Source organism: Grammomys surdaster, unplaced genomic scaffold (assembly GCF_004785775.1).
Source record: "Grammomys surdaster isolate TR1022 unplaced genomic scaffold, NIH_TR_1.0 63, whole genome shotgun sequence".
NCBI classification, from domain to species: domain Eukaryota; kingdom Metazoa; phylum Chordata; class Mammalia; order Rodentia; family Muridae; genus Grammomys; species Grammomys surdaster.
The window spans coordinates 9841420-9855040 of record NW_021604565.1 but is presented as its reverse complement, the minus strand read 5'-3'; the positions used below and the strand labels follow the sequence as shown (position 1 = coordinate 9855040).

The 13621-nt window shown below is 43.4% G+C and overlaps 2 protein-coding genes across 3 annotated transcripts in view; one reads left to right on the top strand and one right to left on the bottom strand.

Moving 5' to 3' along the window:
* Ptdss1 (phosphatidylserine synthase 1) overlaps positions 1-11740 on the bottom strand; it is a 61755-nt gene extending 50015 nt beyond the window's left edge. Inside the window, exons 1-2 of one of the 2 annotated variants that reach the window (XM_028767608.1) lie at positions 11601-11699; positions 10880-11005 (exon numbers count right to left, since the gene is read on the bottom strand). In XM_028767608.1, coding sequence (XP_028623441.1) covers positions 10880-11004 — 125 coding nt within the window. In that variant the 5' untranslated portion in view covers position 11005; positions 11601-11699. Of the gene's footprint in view, positions 1-10879 lie in introns of both variants that reach the window. The other variant, XM_028767602.1, reaches the window with a different exon arrangement.
* The window catches only part of Mterf3 (mitochondrial transcription termination factor 3), a 17804-nt gene continuing 15677 nt past the window's right edge, over positions 11495-13621 (top strand). Inside the window, exon 1 of the mRNA XM_028767621.1 lies at positions 11495-11635. The gene's annotated coding sequence lies outside the window, so the exon portion shown is untranslated. The remainder of the gene's footprint in view (positions 11636-13621) is intronic.

Genomic DNA, 13621 nt, shown 5'->3' with positions numbered 1-13621 from the left:
AACCCAACCCAACCCAACCCAACCCAACCCAACCCAACCCAACCCAACCCAACCCAACCCAACAAACCCAAACAACAAGAACAACACCTCTCCTCCCTCCCCCACAAAGCTGTATGGGTTAAGGCCCTTGCTGTGCAAGTCTTTGATCCCCACAACCTATAGAAAGGTGAAAGAGAACAAAAGTTGCCCTCTAGTCTCCACACAAGCTCACACATTCACATTGTGTGCCCTCTCACACACACAATCACACACACAAAAGTTATCCCACAAACCAGGTATGAACATGAAGAGACATGGCATACAAAGAGCTGCCTTGATAAGGACTGTCCTAGGGTTAAAAACAGAAGCTGACAGTGAAGTTTCTGTCACCAATTAATCAGCTTCTACAGTTAGGACAGGGCTGAGCAGTTCTGAAACGAGATCACACAGCATTTCCCAGACCATCCATGCATCCAAGTAGCTTAACAAACTAATGCTAGTTCCATTATAGTGCTCACTCCAAAGCCAAACCTAAGAAGCCAACAGATCCCATAGGCTAGCCCTGTGTAATTTTATTTCAATGGACATCCTGATGATTTACTATCTACCACATTGCCCTAAAAATCCTAGCTTGGTCCCTTTGGCTGAAACTCAAAGAGGCTCCATATTCCTTTGACATGCCACTAGGTCTCACTGAAGAATAGCTGGATAGGAGGAACAATATCAAACCAACATCCCAGTGTGCTTGCTGTGAGATAGTGACACTAACACCTCCTTCAAACACCAATTAAGAGAAAATACAACAAACACCAATTAAGAGAAAATACAACAGACAATCAGAGAAACATCAACAGGGAAATGGCAGAGGGTTGTAAAGAAACTAGCATCAGGCAGGGAATGAAAAGAGATGGACGAATTAAGGTAACATTAACAGACCATTTTTATCTGACTAAGCAGGAGAGGCTATGAAGAAACAGGTAAGCAGGCACTCTATACATTAGTTACAATTATATGAACTTACAGCTTTTATGGAGCATAAGTGACTATATATCCTGCGGCTCAGCTGTTCTACTCTGAGAACCTCTCTGCTTCAAACACTCTCTGGTGTATGTTAAGTGGCATATATACAAGGTTGTTCATTGCAAAATTATATATATTCACAAAAGACTGGGCAAAAGTTAGACATTCACCAAAGAAACCTGATTAAATTACAGTCTAGTCTCACAGCAGAAAACTAGGCAGCCATAAAAATGAATGAAAGTTTCTACAAATTAACTATTCCCAGAAATTAAAAAGACATCATGAAGTAAAGAAACAGTAGAACGGTAGGCATGGTGAGCAATTATTTGTACAAATAAGGTTAATATAAAGGAATATAAGTTATAACTTGTATCTACAGCCACCTAAAATGTCTCTGCACCCAAGAAACAGGGAAAAAGACTTTATTCAGTTAGGGTCTGAAAGAGAGGTACTGGGAGAGACTTTTTCCTATACAAACCTTTGGTACAACTTTAACTTCAAACAATGTGAATGAATGTCTACAGAAATCATCAAATCAATCTCCATTTCAAGTTACTGGAAAATAGGATGGCTCAGGGGATAAGGCTTGTGTGCAAGACTGCAACCCTGAGTTCAATCCCTACAACTCACAAAAAGGCAGAACTGACTTCACAAAGATGTATTCTGACCCCCACATACCCACCTCAGCATATATGTACTCCTTCTTCCAACACACACACACACACACTCCCTTATACGTAATAATTTTTAATTTAAAAATAATTATTGACTAGTCAAAACACATAACAACAATAAGAACTTGGAATCAATACTAAGGATATAGAATCAAAGCCGGATGTAATAAAACATATAGGTGATCTGAGCAGTTAGGAAACAAATGCAGGAAGACTGGGAGTTTGAGACCAGCTTGGGATACATGACAATCTGTCTCAATAGAATAATAATGATACTAACAATTAATAAAAACAAACTTATAACCTGTAACTTTTGAGCAACATTATTGGGCAGAACCAAATATGGTCTATTAACGGAAAAAAGGTAGTGAGACAACACTAAAATGGCAATTTCCTATTTGCCTAATTAGAAAAAATGTATGAAGACAATGAGGACTTTAAGAAACTGGAAAAATCCTGAACAGGAGGATCAAAGCAGATCATGCTCAGTGATGAAGGATGAGGGGAACAGGTAAAATTAGTAATCTGAGTCTGCCAGACCACAGCCTTCATGCCTTTCTTGAGCACCTAGCACAGCTTCTATGACTGCATAAAAGGAATCAAACACACTGCAAGGCTGCCCAGCTAGCCTCAGGGCAAACTGAGCATTCAAGGCCACACTTCAGGAGTCCATCTTCTCTAAACTCCAAGTCACTGAGAAATGTAACCTTGGATTAAGATGTATTGACAGTTTCCTGTTATTCATAACAAGAAACTTTGAAAAACAAGGCCATTCTTAATGAACCAGACTCTATCTACAGTCATCAACTGTGTTCTGTGCCTCACTGGGCAACCTACCTTCTCTGTGCATAAAGCACCTACACTTTAAAGTGGAAGGTAATCATTGATACATCTTACTGATGAGTCCTGGTCCCAGATACAAGCTTTGTCCTGTGTAGGAGCTACACAGTACAGTGTTGAAGGATACAGTCTCAAGTTGTGTGACCTTAGGCAGATTATTTAACTTTTCTGTGCCTGTTTCCTCCTCAGTTAATAGAGTAGTCATAGCTCTACTTCATGGGATCCTCATGAGGATTACATGACTTAGTGACTACTTAGAGGAGTGTCTGCCACAAAAGGGTCCACCCTCATTAGTTCACATAACTGGACAGTCTTGTTTCCATTTGATCCTTCATCTAATTATTGCTATATTGGGGAACTTTAGAATGCTGGTTCAGGTCAAGGTTTCTCAGACACTAACACATGGGTTTGAGGAGACAAAGTCCTCTTCTCTCTTTGCTAAACCTGACCTATGCAGAAGAGCACTAGCCAGACAATGACAATGCAGCTATGAAGAAGACTGCCATTAAGTTCCCTAAAGAATAGGTCCCACCTGGTTAACCAAGGACTTCTGGTGCTCACAGCAAGTATACAGTGGATATATGCAATATATTGGGTTGGGGGTAAGAATGTTCCAGATGATTTGGTAGAGTGAGTGGGAACTGGATAACATGAAGGTGATCCCAGCTTAACCTACAGTGTCCAATGACAGACTTTCCTTCCTTCTGCAAAGGGTCACTGCAGGGGCCTGCTGAGCCTACAGCTGGTATAGATAGTTAACACTTCCATGCTGTGAACATGGATCCCGTACTGTAGAAACCACCCAGAAAGGGAATAACCAGAGCAGGGAAAGGACAAATCAGGAGACTTAGTGGTTCAGGTTCTATGTCAGTTTCATTTAGGCAACCCCGGTCTGGGTCAAGAATTATTTGCTCAAAGATCCACTAAAGAACTTCTCTCAAGTTTGCATAGGACATACTTCATCCTCTCAATGATAGAAGATATTGGGCATCAACAATTTTGACAGGAAACAAATATTGCAAAGAAAGAAGCTATAATAAATTGGCATGGAAAACTATATACATGGGTCATCTTCTGTGTTTCTTAGACATCAAGGAAGGTGTTCAGGAAAAGAACCAGACAAATGAGCTGTGAAGAGTGCTATGTGCTTGTGAATGAGCAAGAGGAGCTGAAGGGAGGATGTGGGGTGGGTTGGGGAAAGAGAGAGAGAGAGAGAGAGAGAGAGAGAGAGAGAGAGAGAAAGAGAGAGACAGAGAAAGAGAGAGACAGAGAAAGAGAGAGACAGAGAGAGACAGAGACAGTACTAGGGTAACTAGGGTATCTCAGGGTTTTACTGCTATGAACAGACACCATGACCAAGACAAATTTTATAAGGACAATATTTAATTGAGGCTGGCTTACAGATTAAGTCCAGTTTAGTCCATTATCAAGGTAGGAACATGGCAGCATCCAGGCAGGCATGGTGCAGGAGAAGTTGAGAGTTCTACATCTTCATCTGAAGGCTGCTGGCAGATACTCACTTCCAGGCAGCTACAGTGAGGGTCTTAAAGCCACATCCACAGTGCCAAGCCTACTCCAACAGGACCACATAGGCTTGTTCAAACATGAGTCTAGGGGGGCCATACCTAAACACTGCATAATGCAAAATACATTTAGTCCAACTTCCAACGTCCTCATAATCTCTAGCAGTCTCAACAGTGTTAAAAGTCCAAAGTTCAAAGTCTCTTCTGAGATTCATCCAATTACTTAACTGAAATTCCCAAAGCAAGACAGGAAACCAGCTGGGCAAACTCCAAACTCTGCATCTCCATGGCTGATGTCAAAGCAGTCTTCAGATCTCCAACTTCTTTTTCATCTTTGTTGACTGCAACAAACTTTCTCCGGGCTAGTTCCATTCCCTGTTAGCAGCTTTTCTTAGCAGAAAGCCCATGGCTCTGGCATCTTGAACGTCTTGGGGTCTCCAAGGCAACTTCAATGTTACAGCTTCTTGTTTCAATGTCTGGCATTCACACATGATCTTCTGGGCTCCTCCAAAGGGCTGGTGTAATTTCTCCAGCTCTGCCCTCTGTAGCACTCTAAGCTCAGGTTGATCTACTCCACTGCCATGTTGTTCTTGGTGATCATCCCATGGTACTGGCATCTCCGATATGCTGGTATCTTCCACTGCAACTAGGCTTCACCAATAACCTCTCATAGGCTCTCTTCATGGTAATAAGCCTCAACTCCTTGACATGATCCCTTCAGTCCTGGACTATCAACTGCAACTGAGGCTGCACCTTCACCAATGAATGGCCTTCCATGGCCTCTCACAGTGCCAAGCCTCAGCTGCTCTTCATGACCCCTTCATGCCTTCAAAACCAGTACTATCTGGGTGACTCTTCCACATTACCAAGTACAGCTGCAGCATGAGGTACAACCTTGGCTATCTCTGGAACACAGCTTCTTTGTGCTCTCAGAAAACACTTCCCAGAAGATTTTACCTTAGTGATGCTGGTCTCTTCTTGTTTGTTTGTTTGGTTGGTTGGTTGGTTTTTTGAGACAGGGTTTCTCTGTACAGCCCAGGCTGTCCTGGAACTCACTCTGTAGACCAGGCTGGCCTCGAACTCAGAAATCCACCTGCCTCTGCCTCCCACGTGCTGGGATTAAAGGCGTGCGCCACCACCGCCCGGCGATGCTGGTCTCTTCTTAATCACCACTAATTTCTTAGCTCCAGCTAACCAGCATCAATTGTCCCAGTAGTCCCTTCTACTCTAGACTATGTGACTAAAGCTGCTGAGTTCTACTGCTTCCAGGAGCTGGAACATGGCCCCTTGTTCTATTATATTACCACTAGATTTCTGTTTTCCAATTCCTTCACTGCCTAAGCTTGGCTGTCCTGGAACTTGCTCTGTAGACTGACTTTGAACTCAAGAGATCTAAATGCCTGTCTCCTAAACACTAGGATTAAAGGTGTGATCCATCAAACCTGGATTTAAGTTTTTTCTTCACTTAGAACTTGTTCTGTTCTAGGCTGGCCTTGAACTCAGAGATCTGCCTGTCTTTGCCTCCTGGGATTAAAGGCTTATACTACCATGCCTGGACCTAAATCTAGCTGGGTGGGATCTTGCCCCAAGGTCACTACTCCCTTAATTTAATTAATTATCCTTGAACACAGGATTCAGCTCCATTTCACTTCCTGGTGCTCCTTTACTACTCAAACTATATATTTTATATTTTTCCTTTCTAAGCTTGCTATGCTTATTCAAAATGCTCTTCACGAGACTTAACCAGAGAACAAAGTCTATGATGGACACCTATGAGACTTCCTTTATCAATGCAATTCATCTGAGTCTCTTCACCTTAGCCTCAGGCAGACTCTTCAGACAAGGGCAACAAGCAGCCAAGTTCTTCAACAAAATGCTACTAAAACAGTCTCTAGGCCACATACTGAAGTTCTTCTCCACTGAAACTCTTGGCCAAGTTTGCACAATTCACATCATTCCCAGTAACAAAGTCTTCCATAATCTTACTAGGATGGCCCATTAAGCCCCATATGAAGCATTCCACTGTTTTCAAAATCCAAAGTCTCAAAATCCACATTCTTCCAAACAAAAGCATAGTCAGGCTCATCGAAGCAATATCCCAGTCCCTGGTACCAACTTCTGTCTTAGTTAGGATTGTTCTTCTGTGAACAGATACCATGACCAAGGCAAGTCTTACAAGGACAGCATTTAATTGGGGCTGGTTTACAGATTCAGAGGTTCAGTCCATTATCATGAAGGCTGGTAGCAGAATACAGACTTCCAGGAGGCTAGGATGAGGGTCTTAAAGCCCACACCCACAGTGCCATGTTTACTCCTATAAGGCCACACTTACTTCAACAGGGCCACACCTTCTGATAGTGCCACTCCCTGGGCCGAGCAGAGGCAGCCAGGCAAGATTACAGTTTTGCTTTAATAGGTAATGATCCTTGAAGACACGCTTGGGAGTATGCTGTTCCAAGGGGCTGGTGATTCACTAAGCTAAAGTTTGAAACAGTCAATGGAGAACAGGTACAAGAGGTCCCAAAAACCTGCTAAAGATAACCCAGGTGAGTTCAAGAATAGCAAAGAGTCAGGCTGAGTGGAATAGGGACAGATCAGCTGTTGAACAGTACTGAACACAAGGCCAGGACCAATGAAGCAGACCAAGCAGGCTGGACCAGTCCTGGTTTCTGGACTAGCTCAAATTTAAAAACAGCTAGCTCCTGTACACAAATCAAGAGCTATGAGGATTGTATCACAAGATTAAACTGTGCTATGTCTGAAACAATAAACAAGTATTTGAAAGGGTAGCACCATTTACCGAGAGGTCTGAATATATAATCTATTCAGGGTAAGGTACCATTGAAATCAAAATATCTGAGTCATCCAAGGGTCTATTCACTAAAGATGACCTCAAAGAAACATATAGCTCTTCTATCTAATAGGTTTGCAATTTATTAAGAGGAAAACCAGATAAATTTAAGAAAAAAATTAAAAAGATGCTTATTTAATCCTAATTTTAAAATGATTCAAATAACAGGGAAAGAGAAGTGGTGAGGATCAATGTTAACTGTCCTTCCAGTGTAACCTAACAATGCAGCCTAATGGCACTCTGTGGCTAGGGCTGGTCTAGCACTAGCTGTATACTTCTTGAGCCAATACTGCACACATTAAATAATATTGCTGGTGCCAGAGACATCAAGGTTTCTCTTACAGAGAGAGGAAAAAAAATCAATAAAAAAAGCAGGATCAAGACAACCTCATTAGTAATGTATAGAAGCATTTTTGGGGGGCCTTTAAATGCTCTTGAAAGAGAAATCAGGAAGGCTGGCAGAAACCCCTTGAGAACCACAGAAAGGCCAGAAATGAGGCCCAAGGAAAAATGAAATACTGGAATTTGCAAAGCTGGTAAGGGAAATTAAGTAAAAACCACTACTCAAAAACAAAGCAAGCATCTATCCGCTCCCCCACTCCCCTCTCCCTTGTCTATCCTCTTAGTTCTATATCTGGAGAAAAGAAGGGCAAATGAATTAATAATCACATAGGTACAGTCATTTGCACGGAGACAATCTCATCTACACAGGGAACAATTTCTGTTGGCAAGTGCTAACAGAGGGCTGCCAATTCACTGCAGCTTTTCAGTCATGGATAACAATGGCAGGGGCATGTGTGATTGAAATTTTTGGTGTCAATTTTTTGTTTTTGAGACAGTCTTACTATGTAGCCTTGGCTGGCTTGAAACTCACTATGTTAAATGACTATATTTAAAATAGGGAAAGAGAGTGCAAGTTTCCTCCATTATAAGACCCTTCTAGTAAGATTTCGGTAATGAAATACATAAAAGAAACCTTCCAAGAATAAGCACTCAGTGGTCATAGTCCCAGTAGGTACTATCTCTGAATGGTTCCACCATCTTCCAATATCTTGTAATATTCTACCATCTTGCAATGTCTTGTATTGAACCTCCCATCAGTAAGTACCCTTGAGTGACTAAAGAACTATCTAACAAAGAACTCCTGGACAAATCCCTCACCATCTGAAACTCCTGCAGGGTATTCATCGCACATGTTCTCACCCAGCACTGTTCTGACATCCTGATAATACAACACCCTCGATGGAGACTACTCTCTTAGATAAGTAATCTTTGAGAAAGAAAAATTAAGCCGTATTTTAAAAGTTTGATTAAAGGACTTGCACTGAACATTGTCTAACCATAAGTCTGCATAAGGCACTATAGACAGTCACTACAAAAAAGAGCATAGTGTGAAAAACGTGTATCTGAGAAACCATTACTTTCCATCTTCATGGAGAAAAACTGAGATATTACAATATCCCACTTACATGGATCATAGACTAGTACAAAAAGTAGACACTAGTAACTCTTAATTCTATTAATTATGCATCTGATCTTATGCAAAGTAAATGGTAACTAATTCCTCAGTATGTGATTTCTTTATGAAATTAGCATAAGAAATAAAATTGTTATAACTTTTGGAAAGATAGTTCAAAGTTGAAGTGATTTAAAAAAAAACTGCTTTTCACAAGCTGCTAAGATTTGTATTCATTTTTTCATACTTCCCTGCTACAACGCATCAACTAGACAGAATATGGCCTACGAAAGAAATTCCAGAACATTACTTTCTGAATTAGAAAAGAGAAAGACAGCTGTATTTTGAAAGGGTCTACAATAATTTTAAAGACACACTGTTGATTGAAACAAATTATGCATTCTGATTTTCATCATCTAAAATAAAATAGTATAATACAAAACTATATAAATAAAATAGTAGTAGTATTTTTTTGTCATTTCAAAAGAACCCTCTCACCACTCCATCACTTCAAAGCCACCTATTAGAGGAAATTAGACGTAAGTTAATGTAGAACAAGTAGACAGATGTGCTATACAAGGCTCATTTTTCAATATCTCTACCTTCATTCTCAATTCCATAACACACTATATCTTCTCAGCAATAATGTAGCTTAGAAAGTATTATCAAACAATGAAATGGTGTGCCATGCACTTAGCTAAGTAAGCAACAGCTATCCAAAAACATTACTTCTCGTGACAATCCCATGAGGTGTTAATACTGGTATTTTCACTTTGTGTACAGATGAGGAGACTGAGGACTAAAAAATTCGGCAGTCATACAACTTTTATACGGTAACATCGATTGGCATGATGAGTAGTTGACGATAACCATAATTAGGCTCGAGAGTGAGTTCTTCCCAAAGCTAGAAATCTGACTGGCTAGATGCTAAAGGAAGAAGGGTCTGGTCTGCAAAATATTAGCACACTTTCCAATGATGGGAGCTGCACCCTAAGTGAGAATAGCTTTACCTACTGTTTCTGTGTCTGAAATAACATATACAAATAAACATTTGCAATTTAGTCTGTGTTGTACAGTGTTGTCTCATATGCAGCATTACATGCTTCTGCCCTCCCCTCTAGTAATTCCTTCAAAACTTATGATTGGTCAACTTATTTTCCCCAGATTTTGACTGATTATTGGATAAAAATACCAAGAAAAGCTGGGTATGGTGGTCCAAGCCTATACTCCCAACACTGGGCTAAGGCAGGAGTGAGGGTTAACGGGTAGCTAAGGCTATACGGCCTAATCCTATCACAAACAAAAAGAAGGGGAGACACTCAGAGCATCAGGTACCAGGTATTCTATTCAACAGTGCACACGGTCATTTAGTCTCCCTAATCTGCAGGCATGGGCCCTCACACTGAGAACAATGCTAAATAACTCCCCTAAATCACAGCCAGTTTTGAAATCAACTGTCTTTCTTGGTTACTCTTGGAAGCCATAAGGGTGTAGTAGGTAGGGAATGACTCCCCTCTTTAAAAAATGTAGTTCAGATAATATAAATTGTAGATAGAAACAAGGGTGTGTATGCTCCTTGGCTGAGGTCAAGGGGCCACAGATACAGTACCCTTGCAAGGTACGAACACGCACAGCTACTACAAGTGGTCTGAACATGTGTATATATTTAGGGGAAAAAGAGGGCTGTGTTATGTTGTGTGCATTTTACGTGTTTTGTTTAGTACGGTTGGCAGATAGTACACAATTGCTTGACACTATCTCCTTTCAGCCGGTATGGTGATGCATGAGATGGCAGGGCAGGGTATGCCCCTTGTGATGTGTGGTCAGCTGTAGCCTATAGAGTACAGTACATTGGAGCTGATGGGTATTGGCCTGTGTTTGATGAGAGGTGTCCACTGGGATGTGTCAACAGCGACTGCTGACGCTGTGGCATAGAGGTGATGTTTGACACTGGAAGAAGAGTTATGCTAGATGACTGAAAATATATACAAAGGGTACTGTATTGGAAAAACAGTGTGGTGCACTTCACATGTGCATTTGTGTGTGTGCCTGGTAATACTGAATGAGAGAGGATTTCCCTGTACACTGGGCCGGTGTATGGTGTGTTTTATGTGTGTAGTGTGACTTGAAGGAGATTCAATCATGAAATGGTTCATGCAGTTTGCTGGGGACAGATCGCGGATGAAGTGGTTAGGGAGCAGAGCCTCCTGGTAGTGACAGGGAATGATGCAGAGCAAGGGGTGTGGGTAACCCAGCTAGGTGACCTGCATGAGCTTCTGGTGTGGCCGGACGCAGTGAATGAAAGAGATGGAATTTGGACATGAGGAGTGAAAGGTGAAAGAGTAGGCAGAGAGGACTGTAAGCCACGCGGTCGGAGGAGGAGCTGCGTGGCCCTTGAGTCCGCGAGCTTGCACGCAGCGAACAGCTACTCACTTCCTCACCACCAGTCACACCGGGCCACCCACCCCTCCACTGCTTCCCTGTCGTTTCTGCTGTCCGCTCTCTGGCGCTCTGCCTGACTCCAGGCCAGACTCACCTGGTGAAGGCGAAGTACATGAGGCTGATGATGGTGAAGCTGAGCAGGGTGATGGTGTGCGGCCGGTAGAAGAAGTCTATGGTGATGTCCTCCACTTGCTGCTCGTTGATCATGCGGAAATGCATCCTGTAGTTCACATCATCCTTGCTCAGAGTCCTGCTCCCCACGCAGGATGCCATAGTTCTTCTCCCCGTCCTGCCGCGGCGCCGGAGGCCCCGGCCCGAGAAGGCTGGGACCCCGGCAGTGACAGAACGCAGAAGCAAAGCTGCCTGACGCCGGGGCCGGGTCTGGCACCCGGAGAAGCGTGCTAGCACAGGGAAGGACCCGCGCGCGAGGGCGGGGTCGCGGCGCCACCACCGCGGCCCTGCGCGGGGGGAGAATGCAGCCTGAGGAGGCCGGCCCTAGCAGGGCGACATCGCGGAGCTCTCACCCTCTCCACATGACCGCGGAGTGACAGATCCGAGGAGCGCGGCGACCGGCCCTAGGGCCCGCAAGACCCCGGCCGGCTCTGTCCCCGCCCTCCCGCAGCGTCCCCTCCCGCGCCCGCCGCAGATGGTCTCGGCCATTCAGAGCGCAGCCCACGTGGGGGGGCGGAGCCCGCCGAGCGTGGCGAATCGCTGGCTTGCCGGGCGGTGGTGCACCGTATCCCGACGTGGGTTGCGCGGCTACTGGGAAGCAGGAGTGCGAGGCCGCCGCCTGGCCGGGTCAGGGTCCGGCCTACCTGTATCCAGCAGCGACCGGGAGCCTCGTGGCTTGGTAGGTGTCGGTGACCCGGAAAGGAGGTTCGGGCTCGTTCGGTGCGTCCCGGAACCTTGTGGTGGCAACGCCGCCGGGCTTGTTTATCAGCTCCAGGCTAGGGCCCGGAGGGTGCCCCGGCTTCCTGCGGAAGTCCTGCTCGCTTAAAGCCCGTTGGTTAAAGGGTCTAGGGACCGAGGCTGCGCTGCCGGGAAGCCCTTTATTACGAAGTGCGCCTTTCACCCCCAGAGCTCAGGATTAGTTGTAAAGATCTTGAGCCTAAAAAAGCCTGTTTTGGCTCTTGTTCCTGTTCCTAACAAAAAAAGTGCCCAGTACAGCCGAGAACTGGAGTACCCTACTATGAACTTGAGAGATTTTAAGGACCTTTTTCTTTTGTCCTCTTAATGTACATATCGCAAGGCGTTATATATGAGAGCACATCGTTACTCGTTTCTGAGTCCTTTGTGTCTCAACAAACTGGAACCCTCCAAGCCTCTTGCTTGGTGCTAAAAAGACCCTGGGAAGGTGGGTCTCGAGAGTGGCGAAGCTGTGCTCTCCACAGTGTATCATTGACATTGTTGAGACTGAGTGGAGGGTAAACATGGGTCTTTAGCACTCAGATATTTGAATGCCGATGGAATTCAACGGTCTATTGTGGAAAGGGTAATGCATTTCATTATGGACAGACTCTAGAATGAAATTGGAGGTTCTGGGAGCTGTTTAGTAAGTACCCTAGAGCACGTAGACAAATCGTTGTATTGTAATCCCCAACATTATAAAAAGTACTTTGAGGCTGAGATTGTACCCCAGGTAGACTATACTAGTATTTCTTTTTTTCTAATACAGCATGCATAAAAGCTTTATGTGGAGAGTAGTGTTTGAGCTTCTATCGTCATGGACTACAATGACATGTCCAGTCTTGACAGTCAGGCTGTGACCCCCATGGGGGTAGGTATATGTTTTAAGAAAGCTTACTTGTGTTGAGCCACATTATTCATAACTGTCTTTGGCTACTTGGAGACAGGACCTGCGTAGCTGTGCTGAAGCTTCTCTGGAAGTTTGGTCTTGTCTGGGTGGCATTACTTAGTTCCCACTGTAATGTAACTGTTTCTAGACCAGAGAAAGTTTGAAGGGAAAATCGACAGGTGTGGAAGCCCCTTTCCAACTAAAATTTAGCAAAAATTACCTAGTCCACGAGGTTATTGCCAACATAGCCTTCCTTCGTCACTTCAGAAGGAAGGATTTGCCCTTGTATTACTCTTAGCAAGAAGCATCCCCAAACTATAACAAGAGATTAAACCCTCAAATGTTTGTTCCTATTCAGGGAATAAAAGTAGCTGAATCCTCTGGGTAGAGAAACAAAACACAAAAGCATAAGTAAAAGTTAATTGACAGTTACATTTTTTTGGTCTGTTTTGCTGATAATACTCCTAGCTAACATTTATTGAGCATTTTCCATTTATTTATTTATTTATTTATTTGAGCCTCTCACACTTGTAGCTCATGCTCGCCTTGACCTTTTGAGCATTCCTGCCTTGGGCTATTGAGTCCTGGGATTTCAGACATGACCTCCCCACTCCGTGTTCTTTATATGGATTATTTTAATTAACACTTAGGTATTGCACTCAATTCCTTCCGCTGTTTTGGTTTTGGAGTTGGTTACTTATTTGTGTTTTGTTCTTTTCTTTTAGACAATCTCAAAACATTGCTCCTGCTTGCCTTGAGGTTTCAGTGTTACATCTGTGTCTCAAGAGTAGGATCAGAGGAGGTGTTCAGTCCCATGCCCAGCTGCTCTCTATTTTGACCCTTTCGGTTTGAAAGTTGTTTTTTGTGGTTTTGTTTTTTTCCCTTCCCCCAGGCAGGATTTTACCAAACCAGTTTTGTTCAAGGGTCTTTTGAAGAACTGGGTCTCAGACTCAGTCAACAGTTTCACTGTTCTGTTTAGTAAATGACTTGTTTAAGACAGTGAGTTTAACAGTATTAATAACATTTTAATAATAACAGTAT